Genomic DNA, 26283 nt, shown 5'->3' with positions numbered 1-26283 from the left:
ATGTGACTTGTACATAATGCATTTGTCTCCAGAAAAGCTTTACCTTACAGCTGATCTTAGTATCAATTCTTTTGGTCAAGCCTACCCTAGGTATAAATTTATATGACTCCTACTTTAGGTTTATGTGGTTTGAGGATTAAGGCTTCATGAATGCATATGTGACAAAAGTCATGAATGAAGCCTTTAGCTTGTTTTCCTCAGAACAAAAAGGCACTTTTCTAGCTTATAGGGAATTTGTTCAATGGCCAGATCCAGTTTGCATAATATTGACTTCCTTTTGTATATTCCTAGATAGTTAAAGATAATTTAAAGAAATTGATTTTAATGATATGAAAACCTTTTTTTATCAGATTCCTCAAGTTCTAAGCCAATTCGTTGTCTTACATGTACACTTATTTTGGTGAAAATTGGCTATAATTAATGAGGGATACATATTGCATAGAAAATTGTTTATCAGTAGTGTTCAAGGGTAGCTTTACATTGCATGCTGGTAGTCAGCTATACTTTTCGCCAGAGAAACCTACCCTTGTAATTAGAAAAGATTATATAGATGAGCAGGAAACTATCTTCATTTATCAACTCATCCATTTAAAAAACATTGTGAAGTCCCTCTATACACTGCAAGACATTAAAGAAACAGGGATTAAAAATGCACATTCCCTGTCTTTAAGTGTTTTCATTCCAGTAGAGGAATCAGTGAATAATCTAGAGATTACATATATTTCAATTATTGTCATGAGGGAAATATATGAAGGAGTGGAAGGGTCTCAGAGAATGTGCACACCACTCAGTCAGAAGTGAGATGTCAAGAAAGGTTTCTCAGAAAAGGGGCCCCTGAATGGATTAGCTGAGCAGACAGGTGGTAAAGGTCATTCCAAACAGAAGGCAACACGTGCAAAAGCACATCGATTTGAAAACAGAGTAAACTGAGGAAACTACAGACTTGAGTTCATTTGTAGGGACAGCTAATGGGGAAATGGTGGCAGACATTCAACAATATGTAACACTGGTGTGTGAGACAGCTATTGAAGGTGAAAGCCATCCTAAATAACTCTGACTTACCACTACAAAACTGGGGAAAAGACAAAACTACTAATTTTAGGTCATAGTATCAAAAACCTAAGGAAAATGGAAGTTACCTAGCCAAGACCAGCATCCAAAGCATTTCTCCTTGAGCCAAAAAAAAAAAAAAAGTACATATATTTGTGACTTGATAGGTTGCAATGAAAACATTGTAATACCTAGCCCTAGATGAACTCAAACCATCCAGAAAATGGAAGTCCAAAGGTGTTTGAACATTGACTATAAAACTCTAGTACAGGCTACATGTGGAAAGAGCTTCTTCTAAGCTTGCATGCAGTCTCCCAGGACCTAGGAAATAACAGGTTCTGACATAAGGTCATTGTGTTTCTCACATAAATCATAAAGCCAAGTCTGACCATGATATGTATAGCTTGGAGCTTTCAACCTTCCAGTTGAAGTTTCCCCTGAATCCTTAGACAACCCTTGTTACCCCTATAGCTGGTCAGTCAGTAAACAAATGGTAATGAAGCCACTACAAAGTATAGACTGAGAAATGAAATCTATTTAATAACAAGGAATGATTGCTTATGGTCCTCAAATCAAGGAGTTCATGCCTTCAGAAATTTTTTTAAAAAGACAAAAATGTTGTAACTTGAATCATATCACTACATTGTAGTGAGAAGCATCAAGTAATGCAGAGGATAAGAGCTTGGATTGCAGAATGGGTTGAATTAGTGCAGGAAGCTGAGCATAGCATTAAAATGCGTGGGGTCAAATCCTGTCTTTGCCATCTATGGGCTAATTCAGCAAGATCTCTAGATGCTCTGTGCCTTTGTTCCTCAATCTCAAATGGGATAACAGTATCTACTTCATAAGATTGTAATAGGTTAAAGGAGATAATGCATCTACAACAGTTGGATCTAAATTAGAATCTAAAAAGAAAAAAACACTTAATAATCCCTCTCTGATTTTAGCCACCTTTGGACTTCTGCAGCATTTAACTTGGCATCTGTACCCTCATTTTCTACTAGTTTTCTTTATCCTTTGTTCACTTGTGTAGTTTTAATTTAAAGCCAGAAACACACATGTCTGCCTATGTAATATCACCTTATTGCCAGTGAGGAAGATGAGTCCTTTTGGGAAAATCAAGAGACTAGGCCTTAATTTTTGCATTTGCACTTATTGGTTGTGTACATTTCTGAAAGTCCCTGTGAACTTCAATTTTCTCACCTATAGGCAAAAGGCTTATATTATCTTTATGGCCCCTCCCAGCTCTAAAATTTAAAGATCTTGTGGCTTATTTGTACTTTTTTTCAAAGTCATTGATATAAATTTAATCTTGCTTGACCACCTCATATAAACTTTCTTCCAAACTGTTCTCTTATATTAAACTTTGTCATCTAATTTCTATCACTTTTCCTTTCCCACAAGAGTCCTGTAATGTCACCCCTTGTTGCAGTCGTGGCCCTCCACGGCTGCAGCTCTTCCCTGAATGGTTCAACTAACGTTGAAAAGATTCTAGTGGAATTGACTCTTCGTGAATCTGTGCTAATTCTTGGTAATTGCCTTATTCATGACTAAGTGTTTGCATGCTCTCTATTAGAAAACTCTGTTCTGGAAAGTTACCAAAAATATGTATATCATGCTTATTAATTTATGTTTGTTCTTGATTTATAGTTCCTGATTTGCCCTTACACTCCTGCCTTTGCACTCTCTGACAGTCCTCCCATTATTGATTTCTCAAAGATTATGGACAGTGATTAATAATTCAATCTGTGATTTCTTCCAGAACTCTGCACTGGAAGCAAATTCAATTACTAAGATTATGAGTTTTCTTTTGCTCTTCTCTCCCACTTTGATGTGAGATAACGTTTCCATATTACTGTATGACCATTTCCAGGTTAGGAAACGTTCTCACTGAGGAGACTGAGGAAACAGGAGGGATGAGGCAGGGTCTCTCTTTTCCTCACCTGGAACCAACGTCCCTGACCACAAAACAATGAAAACAAGAAAACCTACTTTGCTCCTTCTTCACATTCTGTGCTCCAGCCTTCCTGATTCTCACAGGCCCATGCGCATCTTTCATGCTGTCCCAAGGGAGCCTAAGAACCCAACGTGCTAACAGCACCCAGCCATTGTCACTAGCTCCTTTAATGCTCGAATTAATTCCCCAGTGCAGGCTTGCAACCCAATGGGTTCTTTGGAGACCTTGTATTTTCTGTCTTGTTGAGGCTACTTTGTATTGTTTGAATTATTTTTTAAGTCTTTCTATCTCTCCTAAGCTATATACCTTTTTAGAGGTTCAATCTATGAGTAGCAAACTCTACATTTAAAACATTTTTTCTAAAGCATATATAAGTAGACCCTGTTTTTTTTTTCTCCACTCCTACTGATAATCTAATTGGGTAACTTTTCCCAAAGTTTTACATTACTTCCCCATCCCAAAATGGTTCTTATTTTTAAAATGATGTCCAGTGTAGGAGTTCCCCTTATTTCTCCGTGCTTTCTCAGAGAAACCATATGGCCAGGAAAGAAAGTCAGGAATGTTTTTGATGCCCAGTTTTTAGGCAAATGAGACAGAAAACATCCAGCTGACAACTCTCTGAATACCTGCCAACTCTAGTTTTAAGTTTTATGTTAAAGGGAAAGTTCCTGCTAATAGCAATTTGGTGATTTCTTGTATGTACCACATGGCTTTGGTTCCTCTCACCTGTTCTTCCTACCAGGGTGCCTTTCTATGCTTCAAACTTCAGATTCATAGTCATACTGGAGAGGGTGAACAGGAAGTTACGAGAGGACAGGCATGGTACTTAACGTGAAAGACCTGCTTCTAAATCTTGATTTTTGTCCCTACTTTTTAATCCATCATAAAAGGCTGTAGTAAATATCAAAGGATTTTATATATGTAATATCTAGTACACTGGTAACTGGTTTTACAACAGAATAAATACATGCTTTAAAGATGCATAAATCAAACTATAAACTTTATTCTTCTCTAGAAATCAGGTTAAGGTGGGTGAGGGAGGGAAAGGAAGGGAGATTTATAATCTACTGACTTCTTTGGTGATTACTTTTTTACATGAAGCATGTTTACTCTTATGATCCAAGGAAACAAATTTTAAAAGAAACAGCTCACCGTGATAAAAGCAGTTCAGCACTTTTGCTCTATGATTCAGTAGGGGTGATACAATTGAGAGTATGCTTCCTTATTAGTGTTACATTCTGATGTTTTCAGCTCACTGAACATGCCTCCTTTTCCAAGAGTAGGTCATAGTTTCCTCCTTAAACACACACACACACATACACACACACACACACACACACAAACCAGCTTTTAAAATGGCAACAATTGCAGTTTTATTCTAACCCACCACTTTCCCAACAATGCTACAGCTGACAGTTCCTCTTCCCAGTATAGAGAATCATTGCCATACTGCCATTATTATGCCTAGTTCATTCTCTTGTACAGCCTGCCTTGCTAGTAAACTGTTCTTAGATATCTTGGGGAGGTAGACATGAAGCCACAGGATGCTATCAGTCAAAAGACAAGAGCTGTTTTCTTAAGCAGCTTCTCATTACTTGTTCCCCTTTGATGAACAGAGGCTCCCCAATTTCGGATTCTTTCACTGTGGTGCCTAGTTGCCAATGTCTCTGGGCATTTTTCAGGTCCTTTCTTTCTCTGCCTCCCTGAGGGGTTCAGGTCTTGATAAACATAACATGAAGATGAGAAACTGTAGCATCAAGAGGAGATGGTCTTTCCAGCACAACCCAGAAACTCCATAATCAAGCCAAGCCTATGCACAGACTTGTCACTAGTCTGCCACAGTGGTACATAAACCCAAAGGAAGCCAGGTACTCAGTACAGAAGTATTGACGGTACTAGCTCAATGTGGCTCAGTGCCATCTCATTCAGGCTCAGTAAATAAGCAACATTCCTATGTCCAAATGAGTTAATATAGGTCAGGGTCTCCTGGTTCTGAGGAAACAAGAAATAAACACTCTAACAGCCTTCATCTATCCCCCACCACCCATCCACTCACTTCTATTCCCCAAATTTTACTCATCTCCAAAAATATTTTTAAGTCTTTATTAAATGCAAAATGCAAGAAAGATTTGGGTCTTAAATTTGCATTATATTGCATGCTAAGCACCAGACTTTCTAGCTGTTCTATTTGTAATTAAGGAAGAGGTAGCAGGATTTGAAAAGATACAGAAAACATTATCGATAGCTCTGGGCTATATCAAAAGTATTGGTTTCATAGCAGGCCAGGTCTCCAAGAACATGCTGTGTAGCATAGAATTTTGGCTGTTGGTTTTCTTTGCCAATTGAAATGATGATTAATCAGGACTCAGATGTCAGTTGTTTTATGTTATTTGTGCTCATTGTTAACAGCTGCCTATTTCAAGCTGTGCTTCCTACATGTCAAGTATAAATCTGAAACTACAATTTCCAGAAAGAAAATCTCAAAGTACTTACAGAGTCTACTGGAATATTGAATGTCTTGGATTAAAGTCCACTTAGTATATTATGTAACTTAACTATCATCAATATAGAGATAGACTTGTTCGGAATATGTGATGTAGCCAGAAAAAATAAAAATAGACTTATTATTAGGTATGTGTATATAATCTGTGTAGATATTTTTAAATATATTTTATGCAAATATTCTAGGCATAAAATGGTCCTTGATAAGCTAGTCACACTCCCCTTTTTTATTCTGTGACAAATAAAAATGGTGGAATATTATTGATAGGTGAATTAAAAGAAATTTAAATTCCTCATTAAGAATAAGTTTTAAACATTTTGAAATAGATGGTCCTTTCTTGGCAAAGTCTTCAATACATCCTTATTTGCTTTATGATCTAAAATACTGTGAGAATAGCATTTATATGCTTTCCTTTCGCATAGTCCAAGTAGAAAGAAAATTTTTAAAAAAGAAAGAAAGCAAGGAAAATACCAAGTTTTCAGAAGTTTAGAAAAGTATATGCCTAAAATTTGGGGTGGAGCAAATAGAATTGATTTTTTTTGTCTTAACCTAGATAATAAATGTCTAATTTGAACTGTCCATGTGGCATACAGTTCTCAAATTAAGCTCTTTGAGAAATTGCCGTTTTTAGCAAAAGAGGGGGAAGTGAGAACTCAACAACATCCAGGCTCTCTCTATACAACTGCAGCCAAGTTGTCTAAAAACTGAATTTAGCCAATTCACTGTATCTCGTTGTCTTTAAAAGAACCCCAGACACTTCAAACAACCACACTGAGGTACCTGAACAGGATTCATCCTAGTCCTGGGTCTAGTATAAAAGCTAGGCGGGGGATGGGCAGAGGAGGGAGGGCTGCCTTTCTCATTTCTCTACTATGGCCTTTCCCAAATCATAAACTATTTGCTTGGAGCCTGCTCTCTCATATCCAAAATACAGTATCCAGAAATGTGTCTGGCAAAACATCAAGAGAAGTTTAGCGATCTACAGGTGAAAAGGGAGCTGGGTAAAAGGTCTGGTGTTACTCATTGTTCTTGTCCTCTGGGTTCCTAAAACAAGCACTTCCCCTTTCTCCCTCCACCAGGTGGCAAACCTGCTCAGGCTCTTCCAGATCCCTCAGATAAGCTACGCGTCCACCAGCGCCAAGCTCAGCGACAAATCGCGCTATGATTACTTTGCCAGGACTGTACCCCCGGACTTCTACCAGGCCAAAGCCATGGCTGAGATCTTGCGTTTCTTCAACTGGACCTACGTTTCCACGGTGGCCTCCGAGGGCGACTACGGGGAGACCGGGATCGAGGCCTTTGAGCAAGAAGCCCGCCAGCGCAACATCTGCATCGCCACCGCGGAGAAGGTGGGCCGCTCCAATATCCGGAAGTCCTATGACAGCGTGATCCGCGAGCTGCTGCAGAAGCCCAATGCGCGTGTGGTGGTCCTCTTCATGCGTGGGGATGACTCTCGAGAGCTTATCGCAGCCGCCAGCCGCGCCAATGCCTCCTTCACCTGGGTGGCCAGCGACGGCTGGGGCGCGCAGGAGAGCATCGTCAAGGGCAGCGAGCATGTGGCCTATGGTGCCATCACCCTGGAGCTGGCCTCGCAGCGGGTGCGCCAGTTCGACCGCTACTTCCAGAGCCTCAATCCCTACAACAACCACCGCAACCCCTGGTTCCGGGACTTCTGGGAGCAGAAGTTCCAGTGCAGCCTCCAGAACAAGCGGAACCACCGGCGCACTTGCGACAAGCACCTGGCCATCGACAGCAGCAACTATGAGCAAGAATCCAAGATCATGTTTGTAGTGAATGCTGTTTATGCCATGGCCCACGCCCTGCACAAAATGCAGCGCACCCTCTGTCCCAACACCACCAAGCTCTGTGATGCTATGAAGATTCTGGATGGGAAGAAGTTGTACAAGGATTACTTGCTGAAAATCAACTTCACAGGTAAGCAAGAAGCCTCTAACCATTTTCTATGGCGCAAACAGATGATATCAAATAGGAATCAATCTCTGCTTCCACCCAGACATTGTTTCAGCGCCACAAAAAATGGTTCAAATTGTTAAACAAGTACTCCAAGACACGATATAATGGTTCCTGGATGTTCTTACTTATTTTTGAGTGAATATCATGGCTGGTACACTAAATGAAATTACAAGGCCCCCTGGGGGATGGGGCAGATTAAGGTAGCTGCCGGATGTGGGCTATGCAACACTTGCTCCCTTTCTTGTTGTTGGCTGTAAGATAAGACGCCCATGATCAGGGCATTTAATCTTCTTTAGCAGAACTGACAACTCTGTAAGGAACATGCACTTCCAAGTCTTCCTTGTGGGTGATTTCAGCAAAAGAATCTCATAACTTTCACAGCCGGTGAGAGAAAAAATATCACTCTTTTCCCAGAGTCAGCCTGAGGGGTGGTGAGGGAAAGGTCATCAGACCACAGAGATTTCCAGGCATTTGGGATTATTTCTTCTGCTATATAGAAACATTTCTATATCAGCATTCGTATTGTGGATTTTCTTAAATTATGTCATGAAATGAAACTTTTCCTGGTAGCCTGAGTGTAAGCAAATTAAAAAGTGGTGGAAGTCATTCTGATACAGTAGTGAACATGGAAAAGTGTATTTAAAGTGGCTTTTGCTGCCTCTGTTTACTTCTAAATATGATCTAAATGTTTATAAATATAACGTTGCATTTTTATGCATTACTAACATATAAGAAGCACGAAATCTTTAGCTTAGCACTCTCCACTAAGGTACAAGTAATAACAGTGCTTTGAAGTACTGGTTCTGGGGACTTCAGCTTAATTCCAAATCATTAAATGGTAAGTAATATTAGTGGGCACAAAAGATTTTGATGTCAAAAATATTACAGTGATAAAATGCTTTCATTTGCCTAAATTGCTAATAATCTCCCACAACACTAAGGCATCATTCTAGTCTACACAGTCTATTTCAATTAATTTATCATTCAAGACATGAAAGTTTGTATGCTCAAATCATACTTCTATTGGCACAAGCAGCAGTTTTCACATCTCCCTTAGAGATAATCACTCAGAAGTCAAATGGCCTGAAAAATCACTAGTAATACTGAGAGAGGTCCCTTGACCATTGTTTCCTATTTTAGAATTCTAATCTCTAAATCAGACTCAAAGTAAGCGCAGGAATGACCAGCCTACATTCTTGCACCTCTTTTCTTCATTCTACCCACAGAAATCAATTATGTCAGCATTCCTTCCTTCCTTCCCATCTGATGGATACCATCTCTTAACATGAGAATGACTATTGTACGTGGTAAAGCTTAAACCTTTTCTGTGCCCTGTATTCTCACAGGTGTATTCCCTATAGAAATAACAAGTGTGTGTGTGTGTGTGTGTGTGTGTGTCTACAGGGTCTTGCAGAAGTAACGCCTGCTTGACTATGGTTGGTAGGGTAGAAATATGGGTGTCATAACTTATAGTTTTCATTTGAACCTTTCACCTAAATTGCCATATGCTGTGCTTGAGTATGATATTGTTACATTACAGAATTACATGCTTATCATTTTGTGATAAAAGATCTTGTAATAAAAGGGGTATTATTTGTGTGGCCTCTGTATATGTAATAGCAAATCAGCATTTATCTCAAAATCACAGATAAGTTCCCACTGACATCTCGAGAAAATAAGAATGGACCATAGAGTCACTAAAAAAGAATACCTTTACCCTAAATGTAAATGAACTCTCTGGTATCTAAATTGTATCTACAATGCACTTAATTCTTACAGATGAATAAGATAAGCATCTTCCCCCGCCCCCTTTCTTTCAGGCTACTTTGGAGTAACCACTTATCTTTATTTACTGTATGTCCTAATTAACTCTGTTATCCTAGTTCATGTCTTACTCCTGAGCTTGCAAATATATCTACTCATCAACAGCTAACAGACAGGAACTCTTAAAAAATTCCAGGGAGCCTTTGAAAGGTGTTTTATGTAACTAAAATATATTTCCTTCTCTTTCCTTACTATTTTGAGTCTTAAGTGGTAAAGAAATATGAAGAAATAAGGCAATAATTTGGATTAAAAAACAAACTTTTTTTGGTCTGCCTTGTTCAATTACTGACTGATTCTACAAATCATTTGCTGTGCAGAGCTGACCAGGAAGCGTTACTGTAGTTTTCTCACTTTTCCGACCTTACCAGCTATTCTCCATCTCTAAGACAGAAGGGTGGAAAACAGATGTGAACCACAGAAAGAGAGGGAATTAGTCCAGCCACCAGGTAAATCCGAGAGTTGGACAAGAAAATGCATTAATGTGGGAGGATACCAAGATGCTAAATTAACTAAATATGTATATTAAAATAATGTCCTAACGGCCCTGCCCGCTCTGCCCCTGCCCTGTCTCTGCTGCTCGCTTGTCATCGCCTTTAGTCTCCCTCTTTCTCGTTTCACTCCAGCCACCCTTGTTTCCACAGTGAGGGGTTTTTTCACTGCTAGTGCTCTCTGCTTACAATGTCCTTTCCCCGGATATCCCCTATGGTTAATTAATTCCCTTACTCTCCTCAAGCCTTTACTTAAGCTAACATGTAAGTAAATGTTAGTTTCTCAATGAGGCCCACCTGGCAGTCCTTCAAACCACAGTGTGTGCTCCAACCTCCACCACAGGGGCCCCATTTCCCTTCAACCTGCTCTCCTTCTTTCTAACACCATGATATTTTTCACCTCTTCTAACACCATGTCAATTATTGTCATGTTTATTCTTTATTGTTTGATCTTCACACTTGAATATAACTCCACGAAAATGGATCATTATCAGTGATCAGTTATGTTCACTGATGTAGCCCAAGTGTAATAGGCACTCGGTAAATATTTGTTGAGTATGAATAGCACTTACTACCCAAACTCATACTTCCTTCTCTTTCTCCATTACTAAATCATGAGCTTTTCTAATGCAGAGAACATATGTTTCATCTCTGATCTCAAATACCCAACACAGCTCCTGCTTTAGAATGGACATTATATAAATGTTTTCTGAAGGAATAAGGAATGAGAAAACAATAAGGAGATAATATGATTCTATTTTGTTAAAATTTAGTGTATGTATTTTGTTCATTTACAAATGAATTTCAAGATAGAAATGACTTCTAGAATGGCTGGGTTTTTTTTTTTTTAAAGCTAAACACTACCTGTTTGTATCTTGTATTTGAGAGCGAGAAACTTAAAACCAAACAGCCTTAGTGTTGGATCTCTTACATGTCAGTGTTTTATAGAAGGAGCCCCCAAAACTGAAAGGGATTTGCCCAAGGTCGACCATCATCTAGCTAGTGGCAACGGCCAACACTGAACTCCAGGTCACTGGGTCCAGTGCTACTTTTGTGCATATACAAGGAGCCTCAGAAGCTAAGGGCTTTGATCCCAAACTCCTACTGTAGTTCCTGACACACATCGGATAGTGATGGAATGTTCGTTAAAGGAATGAGAGGTGATCAATCAGTAGGTTTGTAATAGGCTTCTTTTCGAACTCCATTTTATTTATCTCCTTAATGCTCCTGGGCCACTTTTTCAATTATTTGGAGTTAAAGTGGTTCGTTCATAAAACACCCATAATTTGGAAGCTGAGCCTTAGAATCTAAACCTTAGGGCATTAAAAGAAGTTTCAAAGCATTTTTTTATTAGTACAATTTTTTCATCTGAAAGAGCCATGTCATCCAGAATTCTAAAATAAATATTTAAATGAGAATTATGTCTAGTGTCATGTGATCTTCAAACTTGCTTTGAATAAAATTTCATGAGTTCATTATGTAAAAGGAAAGCTTAAACTACTCTAGACAGTTAAAAGCAGAGGAAACAGAGAAGGCTATTAAACATTTAAAGAAATGCAATATCACTGTCATTTTGTGTGTTCACAGTACAGTATAATTTCTCTTACATTTTATTCTGAGACCAGCTCCAGAAAGTGGAATAGAATATAATCATAAAGTTCCAAAAGGCTTTCCTCAGAAATGAACTTGCCCCTGCTCTTCACTTGACAGAGGTGGAAATTGAGGATGTCAGTATTATTATCTTCACTTACTGAAGCACAGAAAAGTGATCTCAATTGTCAGGGTGATGTGGTAAGCAGAGTACATCCAATTCTAAAGAAAGAGTTCCCACTTACTGAACACACTGCCAGAGGTGCTCCAAGACATATGCAGGGTTGAATAGTCCTTATCTTGGGCATAACATTTATAACATTCCTCTAAGTGATTCGCAGGGTTGAGCTAAAACCTTTGATAATGGAGAAATTGAGAACTTGACAACAGCAGGAAATTTATGAAGATCGCATGATAGGTAACAGAACAAACCACCAGGATCTTAATTTAGTCATTCATTCCAAAGATATTTTTAGACTTTATTCTGCGGCCTGGGGACCCAATAGTAAACAAGACAGATGCAGCCCCTGCTTCGTGGAGCCTACACCTGCATCCAGGTGCCGAATGCAGGTTTACTGGGGGCTGCAATGTGAAGGTCTTGAGTTCTGTTTCAGTTTCAGTTTTTGTTTTGGATTGGAAAATGTTGTGTATCTTATGCCCAGATACAGTCTAAACTCATTAAACAAATCTTACTCCAAGGTCTTGACTTATGAGCAAGAAGGACAACTTCATGTTACTGCTGGACTGGAAGTCATAATAGGACTGGATAATGGCACACACAGCTCTGGCTTTTTTAGTTCATTTGGTTCCTTTCCTTTCCTTTCCTTTCCTTTCCTTTCCTTTCCTTTCCTTTCCTTTCCTTCCTTTCCTTTCCTTTCCTTTCCCTTCCCTTCCCTTCCTTTCCCTTCCCTTCCCTTCCCTTCCCTTCCCTTCCCTTCCCTTCCCTTCCCTTCCCTTCCCTTCCCTTCCCTTCCTTTCTTTCCTTCTCTTTTCTTTTCTTTTCTTTTCTTTTCTTTTCTTTTCTTTTCTTTTCTTTTCTTTTCTTTTCTTTTCTTTTCTTCCACACTCATCTCTTGACATAAGCGAAGAGACAGACTGTTGAGACTCTGAGATCATAGAAGACCTGGAGCCTGACAAAGATGGCCCAGTCTTGTCCTAATGTTGACAGTTCCTCACACCCAGAAGAGGGGCAGAGGCAGCCGATGGTGTGTCCAGCCTTGCTGCTCGCGCTCACCTCTGCATCTGACTCATCTAGTAGGTGTGAGGATCACTCCTGCTATGAGACTGTAATCGCAGAGCACGGGCCAGAAAGGGCAGATTTTCTGGGACGCTGCACTCCAAGGAATATGTCTAAGCTGGCCCCAACCCAGCAAGGCTCTCCTCTGGAAAAGTTCAGGGCCATCCAAGGCACAGCGAGGAAGCCAAAATGGTAATGGCCACAACTTTAGATGAATGGGCTTTGAAGTGCCTGAAAGAGCAAACTGCTCTTGATCTTGCTTCCTCCCCTGGAACATTTGTAGTTCCCACAAAAGCACAGAAACTTGTTCCAGCTCTGCTGATCAAAAGCATTTCCAAAACGTAAAGATAAATATCCTGTACTTCTTTCTTCCCTTTTCTCTCTGGTCAGCTTCCTGGAGTCACAAGAATAAGATTTAAAGCCCCAAAGGCCACCACTAATGTGGTTACTTATTTGTTTATGCACTGTGCATCTGTGCTTTGGTGTCTTAGAAGCCTGAGAAATGATTCTCATTTTAAGGTCAAACAGTGGAAAACAGGAGCCTCTAAAAAACGTAATTTTCCATTTGGGCCTGAGCTTCCTGCTGCTGCTGCTGCTGCTGTTTGTTATTTATTATTATTATTATTATGTTATTATTATGACTATTATCATTATTTCATTACTCTTAATTTTTCTTGATTCATTTGAAGAGCTATCCTGTCTATGAAACAGAAAAAAAGTAATCATTTCCAATAAAGGTTGTAAGAAATGGATTCTACCACCTTGCTTATCAGAAAAAGTATGATAAATATACTACTTCCTAGGTGTTTTCAGATTCTTTGATACTGTGTTTATATTTACAGTAACAATATTTACATAGATGTCTATAGATTCCATAAAATATTCTGAGAATTTTTAAAAATATATAATTGCCCTGCCTTAGCAATGGCTAAGCTGGCTAGAGCATCATCCTGTAGACAAAAAGGTTGCAGGTTTGATTCCTGGTCAGAGCACATACCTGGGTTGTGGGTTTGATCCCTAGTCAGGGCATGTGGGAGAGGCAACCAACTGATGTTGCATTTTCACATTAGTGTTCTTCTGTCTGTCTGTCTCTGCCTCCCCCTTCCTCTCTCTCTAACAGCAATAAAAACATATTCTCAGGAGGATTTTTAAAAAACTATAACTAAAGTACAGTTTAAAAATAAGGTTAGCCTATATTCCTGACCTTTGGGGACAGCTGGTATTCTCCCACAGTAACCTAGACATCTAAAGGCTTCTAATCTCTGTTACATTAGCAACCCCTGTTTTTCCACTTCCCTATGCCTGCTTATTATCCTCAACAGGACACTAGAAAGCCAAACTAGAGAAAGGAAGTATTTACAAATGATTCAGAAAAACAATTCCTGACCAGGAGGGCAATCATGAACTGAAATGGAAGACTTTTTTCTAAAGAATTTTAAAACATTAGATTACCATCTAATGAAGCAGGAAGTTATGGAAGATGCCTCCCAGAGCTGGGATTCATTCATCTGTTGACAGACACTTAAGATTGTTTCCATATCTTGACTATTGGGAAAAATGCTTCAATGAACAAGGAAGTGAAGAAAACTTCTTGATATCTTATTTGCATTTTCCTTGGATGTCTACCCAGAAGTGTGATTGCTGGATAATATGGTGGTTCTATTTTTAATTTTTTGAGGAACCTCGATATTGTTTTCCAGAGTGGCTGCCCCAATGTATATTCCCACCAACAGCGTATGAGTGTTCCCTTTCTCCACTTCTCCACATCATTGATATGATGTTTACCCTTGCTATCTCTTATGTTTTTGATGGCAGCTTTTCTGACAGGCCTGAGGTGATATCTCATTGTGGTTTTGATTTGCATTTCCCTGATGATTATTGATGTTGAACACCTTTTCAGGTACTTGCTGGTCATTTGAATATCTTCTTTGGAAAAAAAATGGATATTTCTCTAGAAAAACTGGGTATCTTCTTATCCAGTTACTCTGCCTGTTTATTAATTGAATTGTTTGGGGGTTTTTTGCTATTGAGTTGTATGAGTCCTTTACGTATTTTTATATTAGCCCTTTATCAGGTGGATGATTTGCAAGTATTTTTTCCCTTTTCATTTTTTATGGTTTCCTTTGCGCTGCAGAAACACTTTAGTTTGATGTAGTCCCACTTGTTCTTTTGTGTGTTTGTAGGAGAGGTGCTTTTATTTCATTTGTTTTTGGAGTCAAGCCAAAAACATCATTGCCAAGACTAATGTTAAGGAACTTACTCCTTTGTTTTCTTGTAGGTGTTTCACCATATCTGGTCTTAAATTCAAGTCTTTAAGACATGTGGAGTTTATTTTTATGCATGGTAAAAGATAGAGGTCCAGTTTCAATTTTTTTGCATATGACTGCCCAGCTTTCCCAACTTGATTTGTTGAAGAGACTCTCCTTTCCTCTATTTTATGTTCTTGGCTCCTTAGCCGTAAATTAATTGATCACATATTCATGGCTTTACTTCTGGGCTCTGTGTTCTATTCCATTCATCTGTGTGTCTGCTTTAGTTTGTGCCAGTACCATACTCTTTTCATCACCACACTTTTGAAATATAATTTAAAATCAGGAAATCTGATGCTTCCAGCTTTATTTTGCTTTCTCAAGATTGCTTTGACTATTTGAGGTCTTATGTGGTTCCATAAAAATTTTAAGATACTTTTCTATTTCTGTGAAAAATGACATTGAAATTTTGATAGGGATTGCATTGAATCTGTAAATTACTTTGGATGGTATGGACATTTTAACAATATTTACTTTTTTAATACATGAGCATGGAATATTTTTTTCATTTATTTGTGTCATCTTCTATCTCTTTCATTAATGTTTTTCCCTCTTTGGTTGAATTTATTCCTAAGCATTTTATGCTTTTTGATGCTATTGTAAGTGGGATTGTTTTCTTATTTTCTTTTTCTAATAGATCATTGCTAGTGTATAGAAACACAGCTGATTTTTATGTGTTGATTTTGTATTCTATAACTTCACTGGATTTGTTTCATTCTAACAGGTTTTTTTTGTAAAGTCTTTAGAGTTTTCCATATATAATATGTCATTTCAAAATGAAGACAGTTTTACTTCTTCCTTTCTGATTTAGAGACTTTTTTTTTTCTTGCCCAATTACTCTGGCTAGAATTTCCAGTACTATGTTGAATAAAAGTGACAAGTGGGCATCCTTGTCTTGTTTCTGACCTTAGAGGAAAAGCTGAAAACTTTTCACCATTGATATGATGTTTACTATGTGCTTGTCATAGGTGGCCTTTATTATATAGAGGTATGTTCTCTCTATAGCCAGTTTGTTGAGAGTTTTTATTATGAATGGATATTGAATTTTGTCAGATACTTTTTTCTGCATCTATTGAGATGATTATATAATTTTTATTCTTTATTTTGTTTATATGATGTATCACACATACTGATTTGCAGATGTTGAACTATCCTTGCCTCTCTGGAATGTGTCCCACTTGGTTATGATGTATCATCCTTTTAATGTATTGTCAAATTCACTTTGCTGATATTCTGTTGAGGATTTTTACACCTATGTTCATAAAGGATATTAGCCTATAATTTTCTTGTCTTGTAGTGTCCTTGTCTGGTTTTGGTAACAAGGTAATGGTAGCCTCATAAAATTAGTTTGGAAGTGTTACTTCATCTTCTGTTTTTTAGATGATTTGAGAGGATTGGTATTAAATCTTTTTTAAAATGTTTGGTTGAATTCATTAGGGAAGCCATCTTGTCACAGACTTTTGTTTTTTGGTTTTTGATTATTGATTTAATCTCCTTACTAGTAATTGGTCTGTTCAGATTTTCTTTTTCTTTATAATTCAGTCTTGGTAGGTTGTGTGTTTCTAGGAATTTATTCATTTCTCCTAGGTCGTCCAGTTTGTTGGCATGTAATTGTTCATGTGGGGGATCAGTTGTAATGTCTGCTCTTTCATTTGTAACTTAATTTGTTTATTATGCATAGTTAGATCCCTTCCAGAGAGAAACTAGGTGGTGAACATTTTTTTGTGAGCTCCCTCTGCATCCATCCTGGGGTGCTAGCTGAGTGAGTGCTCCAACTCATTGATAACTGCCTCTTTGTTTGCTATAGTCTTGTGGGTCTGATGAACACACATTACTGTTTCTCTCCCTCTCTTTCTCCCTCCCTTCTCCTATTTCTAAAAATAAATAAGTAAAATCATAGATAAATAGATAGATAGATAAATAGATAGATAGAGAATTGTGACAGACACTTTTAGAAATGAAATAAGATTGATTACTTTCACAACAGAAGAAAACAAGAGGCTGATATTACAGCTTTCCACTCCTTTTTACTGTCATCTATGGTTTAAATTAAGTCATCCAAACTACTAGACCAGAAACTGAATTAACACAATTCCACTAGTGTTCAGGTTCATCCCTTTTTACTATATCTCAAGCCACAATGTGACAAGGAATCTCTTCTTATCTCTCATGTTTGATTGCCTATCACAAGAGCTTATTCAACAAGAAGCTAAAATGAAGACATTACCCAAAATTCATAATCCTAATAACAGTTGTAAAGATGCATCTCACTTTATCATTTTTAAAACACTTTAAACACATTATATTAGATCCTTACCACAACACTGTGAAGTAGGTTGAGTAGATGTTATTATTTATCATTTTACAGATAAGAAAAGGGAGTCTGGGAGAAGTGAAATCACTCACCCAAGGTCAAAGAAAAGAACCCCTCCTGGATTAGATGCACACATGTTTTTATCATTATCCAGTGATATGTCCCCCCAACTTCCCAGGTCACAGGCATATAATGATTCCCATCTAATAAAGCAGAAAAATATGAATGGAGACAAAATCAGCCTGGTTATGTTTGTTGTTGGCAAGTCTTGAAGGAATATTGGTACCCATTAGAGCAAGAGACACTGAATCAGCAAAGCTCATATTTATTCTAGATCTAAGGCTGCACAGCCCTGTGGCTTGGGGCGAGTCACCTAGCTACTCCTGGATCCATCTGTTAATATTTTAGAAACACTACACATATGTTGAGTGCCAAATAAAACTAGTAGATCAGTATTTTTGTTCTCCCTTTAATATGATTAAGGTATTCCTGGGAGGATTAAAATTTCTGGTTGTAGTTAAAGAAGATGGTAATCCCCATTCCACTTATAGTGGAAAGACTTCCTAAAGGAAATGGAATTAGACATGAACTTGGAAGAACCAGGTAAATTTCCCGTAGTCATTCAATATTTATTGCTGATCTTCTCTATGTCAGAAATTAAGCAATGAAATCTAACAAAGGTCCTACCCTCACATACCTTATGTTCCATAAATAAGCCAGAAAGTTTATAGTGTGTCATATGGTAGTAGATGCTAGGGAGAAAATGAAGCAGGGCAAGTGTATGAGGGAGTCCCAGGTATGTGTGTCTGTTGGGGGGAGTTACTGTTTTATATAAGGTGGTCAGGGGGAACTTCACTATTTGACATATGAGCAGAGACCTGAAAGAAGTAGGGAGCAGCCATGTGGAAATACGGGGGAGAGCATTCCCAGGAAGGGAATAGCAAGTCCTGAGGTAAGAGGCCTGCTTGATGTGTCCCGGGGGAAGCAAAGAGGCCAGCGTGGCTGGATGGAGTTAGCATGGAAGAGAGGGAGGAGGCGAGATCAGAGAGGTGGTAGAGTCCAGATCCTGGAGGACCTGGTAAGGATTTTGGCTTTTACTCTGAGTTAGATTAGAAACCATTAGGAGGCTCTGAGAAAGAAGCAGCAGGAACAATGTCAAAGATTTAGAATAGGGCACATTTTAAAATGATGGTTACACATCCAAAAAGCTAATAAAGGGACCTAAAGAGGCCTGTCAATGTTGATATCCTAATACGTATCTTTCATAAATACAGAGGAATCTAAGACATTTGAATTTCTAAGGAGTAAGCCTTTTGTTAAAATCTTCAAGGCACTCAATTAGAACCAGAATCAATTCTCTCTATTGTGCATTACCAACTAGGCAAACATGAATTCTTTATATTAAGTTGTAATTTTTATACTGCAGACTCAAGATTGGAAAGGTGCTTATTAAAATAGCAATGGGTTTCTATAGAAATTTATACACTTACATCTAGAATTCCTACCACACAGTTGTTAATCATAGCTACAAAAAGAAGAAAAAAAAATCAGTGATATTTGCTTAGCCCTGAATGTCCTGGTAATGGGATATCCTCTCCGTAAACCTGTCTTCCCCACCGCAGAAAGCCCCTAATCTAATTATGGCACTTCAGGCAATCCTCAAGATGTTCTGGCCTCCTGGCACTTCCTGTGCATAATAGTGATAGCAAGGTGGGCTATTTCTATCCCCATAGTAATTTATTATTAATGATAGGACCATCACAAAACATTACGGGCTCCACTGATCAAAGTATTAAGTCATTTCTGCAACAATTTCTGCAACATAATTTTTCTTATGTTAGACACTGGAAAGGGGACAAAGAAAAAGATGCTATCCCTCCCCTCTGGCAACTGCCGATCTCTGGGACAGACGAGGACTTACCTTGCAACATAGTGTGAAGCAGGATGCATTCCCAGCTATGAAAGAAGTATCAGAGCAATAAAATTACCTGTTTGGTTATTTACACTTTAAAAATATACTTGTGCATACAGTATCTCATTTTTTTGCATTTATAAACAAACTGTGTTTATTGAACATAGTTGAAAGGCAATGCAAATTCTGAGGGCTGAGAAAAGTTGAGCAGGAACAGCTCAAGGAAAGCTTCTCAAGAGAAATCTGAAGAATAAATCATTTTAAAATTGGGTGAATATTTGTGTCAGTTTAATATGTAAGACACTTAAATAATTCCCCAACTAGAGACAGTGCCTTATTATCTGAGGGTAAGAACTCTTGCTCTTTGGTTTGTGCTGACTTTGGATCTTTTTTTCTTTTCTTAACTTTTCTTTTCTTTTTTAAAAGATTTTATTTATTTATTTTTAGAGAGAGGGAAAAGGAGGGAGAAAGAGAGTGAGAGAAGCATCGATGTGAGAAACATTGATCAGTTAGTTGCCTTTTGTACGTGCCCCAACCAGGGACTGAACCTGCAACTTGGGCATGTTCCCTGACAGGGAATCAAAACTGGCAACCTTTTGCTTTGCAGGAAGATGCCCGATCAACTGAGCCACATCAGTCAGGGCTGGACTTCCTGTTCTAGGGAAAACTTCATAGATTCTGGCCTGTAGTGGTTTTACTCAGTCTCATCCCTTGGCAAAAGGTCAAGATATTGGAAACTTCTGCTCAGTTCTTAAGAAAATGTCAAAACCCTTTACATGAGTGTGGTCATCATTAACATTTGGAAACCTAGCAAGCACAAATATTTTCAAGAATAACATGGGTATAAAGTGAAATGAAAGAATGGCATTCCACTAGAAATTCACAGTTACTGCTCTTATTATGAAGAAAACAACATTGATGTCCTTACTCTGTGTCACCAGGAGGTTCATAGTTCGGTTCTACCTCACCAAGAATGACAAGGTAAATTTGCTTGCTTCCTCTGCATTGGAAACCATCTCACATAATATATTGACTAAAGATATTCCCTCTGTATGTTTGGAAATGTCATCTTTCCTGATGCCAATCTTAGCTTAAGGACTTTGTTGTAGAAGGTAACTCTAAATGAAGGTAACTTGCGTATAACCAAGTTTTGTGACATAAATGAAATACACTGAACAGAGAATCAAGAGATGAGAGGTTGTGACATAAACTAGTCTGGAGACCTTGAGCAAGTCAGCCAAGCTCTCTGGGTCTCAGTGCTGTCATATATCAATTTTTTTTAAATCTTTCTTGAAAAGAATCTTTTTTTTTAGAAAAATAAAAATAAAAAAAAGAAAATACTAGAGGTTTTAGCCATCTTAATGGGGTAAGAAAAAGAAACAGAAATGTAAGGATTAGAAAGGAGGACATAAACTGCAATCTTTTTAGAAAATGGTATGACTTTATACTTAGACATTTCCAAGGAATCTAAAAAAAAAAAAGAAAGAAATTAAAACAGTCATTTGTCACATACGCATACAATCACATACAAATATACCCACTGGAAATATAATTTTTTCATAAAATCACCACAGAAGAATACCTTTACCTTTCAGTACCACTGAAACAAAGGATTGTTTTTCCCACTTCATCAAAATTTCATCTAGTCAATGCTGTTTCTTGTCCTGTGGGAGCATCTTTAATCAATACTGACCAGTGTGTCATTGTTTCTATTTGGAGCTCATAACAAAATTGCCCAGAACATTTATTTTCGTGTGAATATCTCGCCATAAGGGAAACATCAGGTGAGAAGTAGCAAAGGGAGAGCAAGAGCTGACAGCAACTTATTTCAACCATAAATTGTTGTTTATAGCACATGAGGTGCCATCCAAGTGCTTCATGAGCCAGCAGCAGAGTGAAAGTTCATGATAAGGGATAACAGTAAATTTGCTGAAGGGCTGGGAAAAAAACATTTAGTTTTATGTCTCTTCAAATCTTTTTCATATGGCTAATATAAAGAATTTAGCCTAGTCCCAAAAGAACCAATAACAGCAATTAAATCACACCATGAACCATTTTTGTTTCTCTACCCTAGGTGTACGATGTTCCCTTCCTCTACTGGCAGGATGGGAAGAAACTCTCAGGGTTACCCAGTCAAAGTTTTTGAGGTGTGTTTCTAAAATTACTGTAATTATCTCCTAACCAGTATTTACTAAGAAATACAATGTTTAAAGTAGATAAAGCAGAGTTACTTTGATTGAATTCAGGAGGCACTGGGCACCCTGCCGTCCATCTGATAGCCTGCTCCCTTCTCTTCCTCCTCCTCGGTCATTATCCTCATTAACTAGACGAGGAAACCAGCTGCCTATTTCTACCCATGTCGTAGAAAGTTGATATAGTCAATACATAATATCTATTGATGTAGAATATACCATTTATATACATATAATAGAAATTATATAATAGAAATTTCTCTCATATAGACTTCCAACTTACTAATTGCCATTTAGATTAGGAAAATTATATGATCTAGAACAAAAATTTTTCTCACTGTATGCCAACCAAATGAGAGTATGAACAATCATATCTGGTTACCATGTTCACAGTCATCATAGTTTGTTAGTTTGAAGTGGTTTTTTATTTTATTTTAATCATTGTTCAAATACAGTTTTCTCCTTTTTACTCCCAGTCCAGCCCCCCATCCCACCCCTCCCCACTTCCCCCCATTACCACCCTCCCCCTAGTTTTTGACCATGTGTCCTTTAAGTTTGTTCCCGTGAACCCTTCCCAATGTCCCCTGAAATTCCCTCTACTCTCCTCTGCAGTCACTGTCAGCCTGTCCTCTATTTCAGTGTCTTTGGTTATATTTTGCTTGCTTCTTTGTTTTGTTGTTTAGGTTCCTGTTAAAGGTGAGATCATATGGTATTTGTCTTTCACTGCCTGGCTTGTTTTGCTTAGCATAATGTTTTCCAGCTCCATCCATGCTGTTGCAAAGGGTAGGAGCTCCTTCTTTCTTTCTGCTCCATAGAATTCCATTGTGTAAATGTACCATAGTTTTTTGATCCATTCATTTACTGATGGGCATCTTGGTTGCTTCCAGCATAGTTTGAAGTGTTTTTATGAAAATGATTTACTCCATTTTTAAAGGTAAAGAGTAGTGTGGATGTTAAAAGTGATAGTAAGAAGATATATATTAAAGAAGAGAGGCATGAGATCATTTTTATTAAGTGTTGAAAAACATGACCGATTTTGCTATGCACGTATAAAATTAAGCATTGGGGAACTGAGCTGATTGTCAATGACAGAGAGTGACTCACAATTTGGAACAAGCCTATGTACTTGTGCTTATGTAGTTGAGCATCAAGAGACAAGGAGAAGCAGCTAAAGAAAGAGGATAAACTTGGGAGTGTGTGGCTACAGAACTGGTATTTACCTTTGATGCCCATTAACCTTTGTGTTAACTCGAAAATGTGTTAGAATTACAATCGACAACTCAAAATTGACTCCTCATAAAAGCATCACTATTGAAACTTTTCTTCCAAGCCATAGATGGTTCAATGGCTTCAAAACCTTTTTGAGTCTAAACAGATCAAAGTGAGCATCAAAGTTGTGAAGGGCAATATAGCTGCTGAGCAATTCTTCACAGCATTTCCAGGGAACATCAAGGGTACTCCTATCCCAGCAGATTTTTGATGTGGGAAAATTTATCTATTTGGGAAGGGAATAATGTGCCCATTTTTCCACTTGATATATTTGGTGGAAATAATGGAATTATAGACATAAATTCCTCTCAATAGTTTTTGACTTAGACATAAATGGATTTCTGAACAGCCTTGTGGAGCTTGGTTCATTCGTATATAGACAACCAGTTTGCTCTATATAATGAACAGCTAAATTCTGAGTCACACCAGAAACCTCTTACCTTGAATGATTGGTCTATTTGGAGGACATTATACATAAAATTTTTATTTTCTTTTGAAGATATCATTTCATGAAGAAAATAAAGACTAGCCACAGTGCCCCCCATTTTTACTAGACTTCTTGAGTTATTTCAGGTTTCCAAGATTATTTTCTTTTTCCCCCAATTTAGAAGTACAACATAAAAATAAATTGTATTGTGTTTCAAGTAATAAAATCTATACTAATCTGCTAAATGTGCAAAATTCTCTCCATAAAGCTAATTAACTAGACAAAGGGTCCATATCAGGCTTGAAGCAGTTCCTGTCTCTAAGGGCCTAACAGAGTAATTAATTATGTTTCTGAGACTTTCTGAAAACACTTTTCCAGCTTCACGGGTATTTGGAAATGAAACATCTTGGGCATCATCCAAAAACATCTTAATCTCTCAATCTGCTTAGAATTGTGTCAAGTTCCTACAAGGAAACAGAATTAAATGCCTTTAAAATGAGGCCTATATATCCTCATCTTTAATCAGTTATTTACTTTAGGGTTCAGATAACACAAATTGAATTTTTAATCAACCTCATTTACAAAATTTATTTATTGAATTTTTTAGGGAGAGAGAGAGAAACCTCAGTGGGCTGCTCCACTTATTTATGTATCCATTGGTTGTTTCTTGTATGTGCCCTGACAGGGAATCAAACCTGCAACCTTAGTGTATTGGAACAACGCTCCAACTAACTGAGCCACCCAGCCAGGGCCCTGCCTCATTTTTAAACATTATTAACATTAGAGTAACCATTTCAGGTCGGCTTAACTTACTGGCTTGGTTGAAATAAAAAATATTGATGAAGCACAAGTTAAGTACTGAAAGTTATAATGTGTTCTTATTTAATAGGCCACACTTTGATGGCCATTAAAGTTCCATATGTTGTGGAGGGTGTGTCACATGGATGTATCTGACTGGCCAGGCCTCTGGCAGCATCCCTGCCATTATGTTAACTTCATTCCTCTATTGAGGAAAATTCCTCAGCAATTCAGGACCTTCCAAGAAATATGACATTTTTTCAGCCAGGACCCTAGTAGAGCATGAGTTGCTGAGAGGCAAGATACTGAAGGAATGCACATGGACATGGGGTCAAGAGGAACTGGCATCCAGGAGTGAGGAGAAAGGCTAAGACCATCTTTCCCACTAAATCATTTTACCCCTACCTTGGGCTTCCCCTCAAACTCAGACCAGATGGCTTTTTAAAGCTCCTCAGGGGAAAGTAGACTATAAGCCATCTAAGTGCAGTCAAAAGATGTACAGAGATGACAATGACTCTTTATAAAGCCTACACCTTGGAGGTAGCACTTTAAATGATATGGCTGTGTCAGTGCCGCAGTTGGGATGTACTCACCCCTCTATAGTTAGTCTCCAGAGTTGAGAAGCTTTGAAGCTATTCTTAAAAATAAAAAACAGGAGTAATATAAACTTCAAAAACAACTAGTAGAGGATGGAGTGGACACTATCCAAAGAAATACACCCTTATTAAATTATACACCTTGGGAGGGATGTAAAGCCCCCCACCCCAAGACCGCTTGAAGTGAAGCTTTCTTCTCTTTCTCTTGGGATTTCATAGTGTCACCCTAACAAAGCTGAAGAGGGTTGGAATTTTTAATTATGTTTCCTTTAATTACAGGCTCCCTTGCTATGTTTACCATACAGCTAGTAGCCCTGAGGGTGGAGTTAGGCTGTTTCAAGTCATGTTTTAATCTCCTCTGTAATTGCGATTTGATTGCTGGTGTAAATTACCTAGTAGGCTTGCCACCTCCAGCGCCAGCCATTTCCCAGAGTGCATAATTTTGAATTAAAAAGCTGATATCCATCCAAAAGTTGTTCAGGACATTTCATGGGCTCAGTGAATTATGCATGAAACAGAATTGTTTAAAAATAAGGCAAGAGGTTTCTTTGATGTCAGCTTGGGTTTTTCATCATATTATGGACTATTAATATCTAGACTTTTTAAGAGGTAGTTTCTTGAAATCTGTGTCTGTTGGCAGTGGTGAGATCAGAACCAGGTGTTAGACTTTGGGGTCAGACAGGATCTTGTCTGCAACCTTGGTACTTAACTTCTGGCTAGGAAAGAATTCATAGCCAAGGCTCAAACCATAGGAGAAGGTTTATTTAAAAAGTCACAGAGGTAGGAGCGAGCTGTAGAAGAAATAGGCTCAAGAAACAAGTTACAGAGGCAAAAGAAGGGCCCTTGGAGCTTAGGAGAGAGGAACATAAAGGTAAAGCACCTGGGGGAACAAAGACAGGGAGGGGAAAGGTGCCATGGTAAGTAGAGCTGGCGGGGTCCTCCAGGACAAGGGCTATGAAGGGTGAGGATTTTAGGAGAGGTTTCAGGGGAGGATTTCAACAGAATATTCATCAGCCTTTCCTTTCAGGATCATGGTCTCTACTGATTGGTAGGCACCAGGCAGGGGTCATTAGTCAATGCAGCTGGTCCTGATTGTCTGGTTTCACTTGTCTAGTTTTGCTGCTTTTCTGGGCCCAGAGCTAAAACACAACTGAGGCCTAGATGTATTTGATGCAGGTCAGAACCTCATTGTCCTGGAGCTAAATGCCTGTTGTTCATTCCCCTTCTGAAGGGTTCTAACCTGAGTAACTACCTACATGCTAGGGGAGGAGAAGTCAGGGTAGGGTCCAAACCACATGACCAGCTATGTGCTGTCTGGGGAAGGTCACCCTGAGGGCGAGGTCCTTGTTTTCCCACTTTTTCTGGTTGTTCGGCACCTAGAGCTTTCCACCCTGGTGACCTTCTGTTCCTGGCCTATCGTCCTTGCTCTGCTCATGTCTGTCTGACTGCCTACCACATGTTCAGTTCAGGAGTTATTGCTGCTCTTTCTCTGACCTTTATATTTTAGTTTAACAGCATCATATGTCATCCTGAATATGGCAGGTTCTGGAAGAAACCTGGTGGCTAAATTCCTAGGGAAAGTTGTGGGGTAGGGTGGAGAAAAGGGCCATTCGCTGCAAACACACCATCTGCTGGACGTAACATGTATTTACTTTGAGGAACTTTCCCTCACATGAGGAAAAGGCTTTAGAAGCCTCATGAGAACACAGAAAATCAATTAGGAGCTGAGACAGATATGGGAGCTCATCTATGGAGCATCTCTAAGCTAATATCCAAATGCCAGTGGCCTCCTTTGGTGTTTTTTTTTACAAGAGACAACTTTCTGTTATGTTTAATTTTGAGC

The 26283-nt window shown here is 38.4% G+C and overlaps 1 protein-coding gene across 2 annotated transcripts in view; it reads left to right on the top strand.

The window, feature by feature from the left end:
* Positions 1-26283, top strand: part of GRM3 (glutamate metabotropic receptor 3) — a 201798-nt gene that overhangs the window by 127108 nt on the left and 48407 nt on the right. For both annotated transcript variants that reach the window (XM_036010673.1, XM_028526231.2), the window contains exon 3: positions 6590-7445. In XM_036010673.1, the coding sequence (XP_035866566.1) occupies positions 6590-7445 (856 nt within the window). The remainder of the gene's footprint in view (positions 1-6589; positions 7446-26283) is intronic.

Source organism: Phyllostomus discolor, chromosome 10 (assembly GCF_004126475.2).
Source record: "Phyllostomus discolor isolate MPI-MPIP mPhyDis1 chromosome 10, mPhyDis1.pri.v3, whole genome shotgun sequence".
Lineage (NCBI taxonomy): Eukaryota > Metazoa > Chordata > Mammalia > Chiroptera > Phyllostomidae > Phyllostomus > Phyllostomus discolor.
Note: the sequence above shows the minus strand (reverse complement) of the source record. Positions and strands in the feature narration are given on the sequence as shown.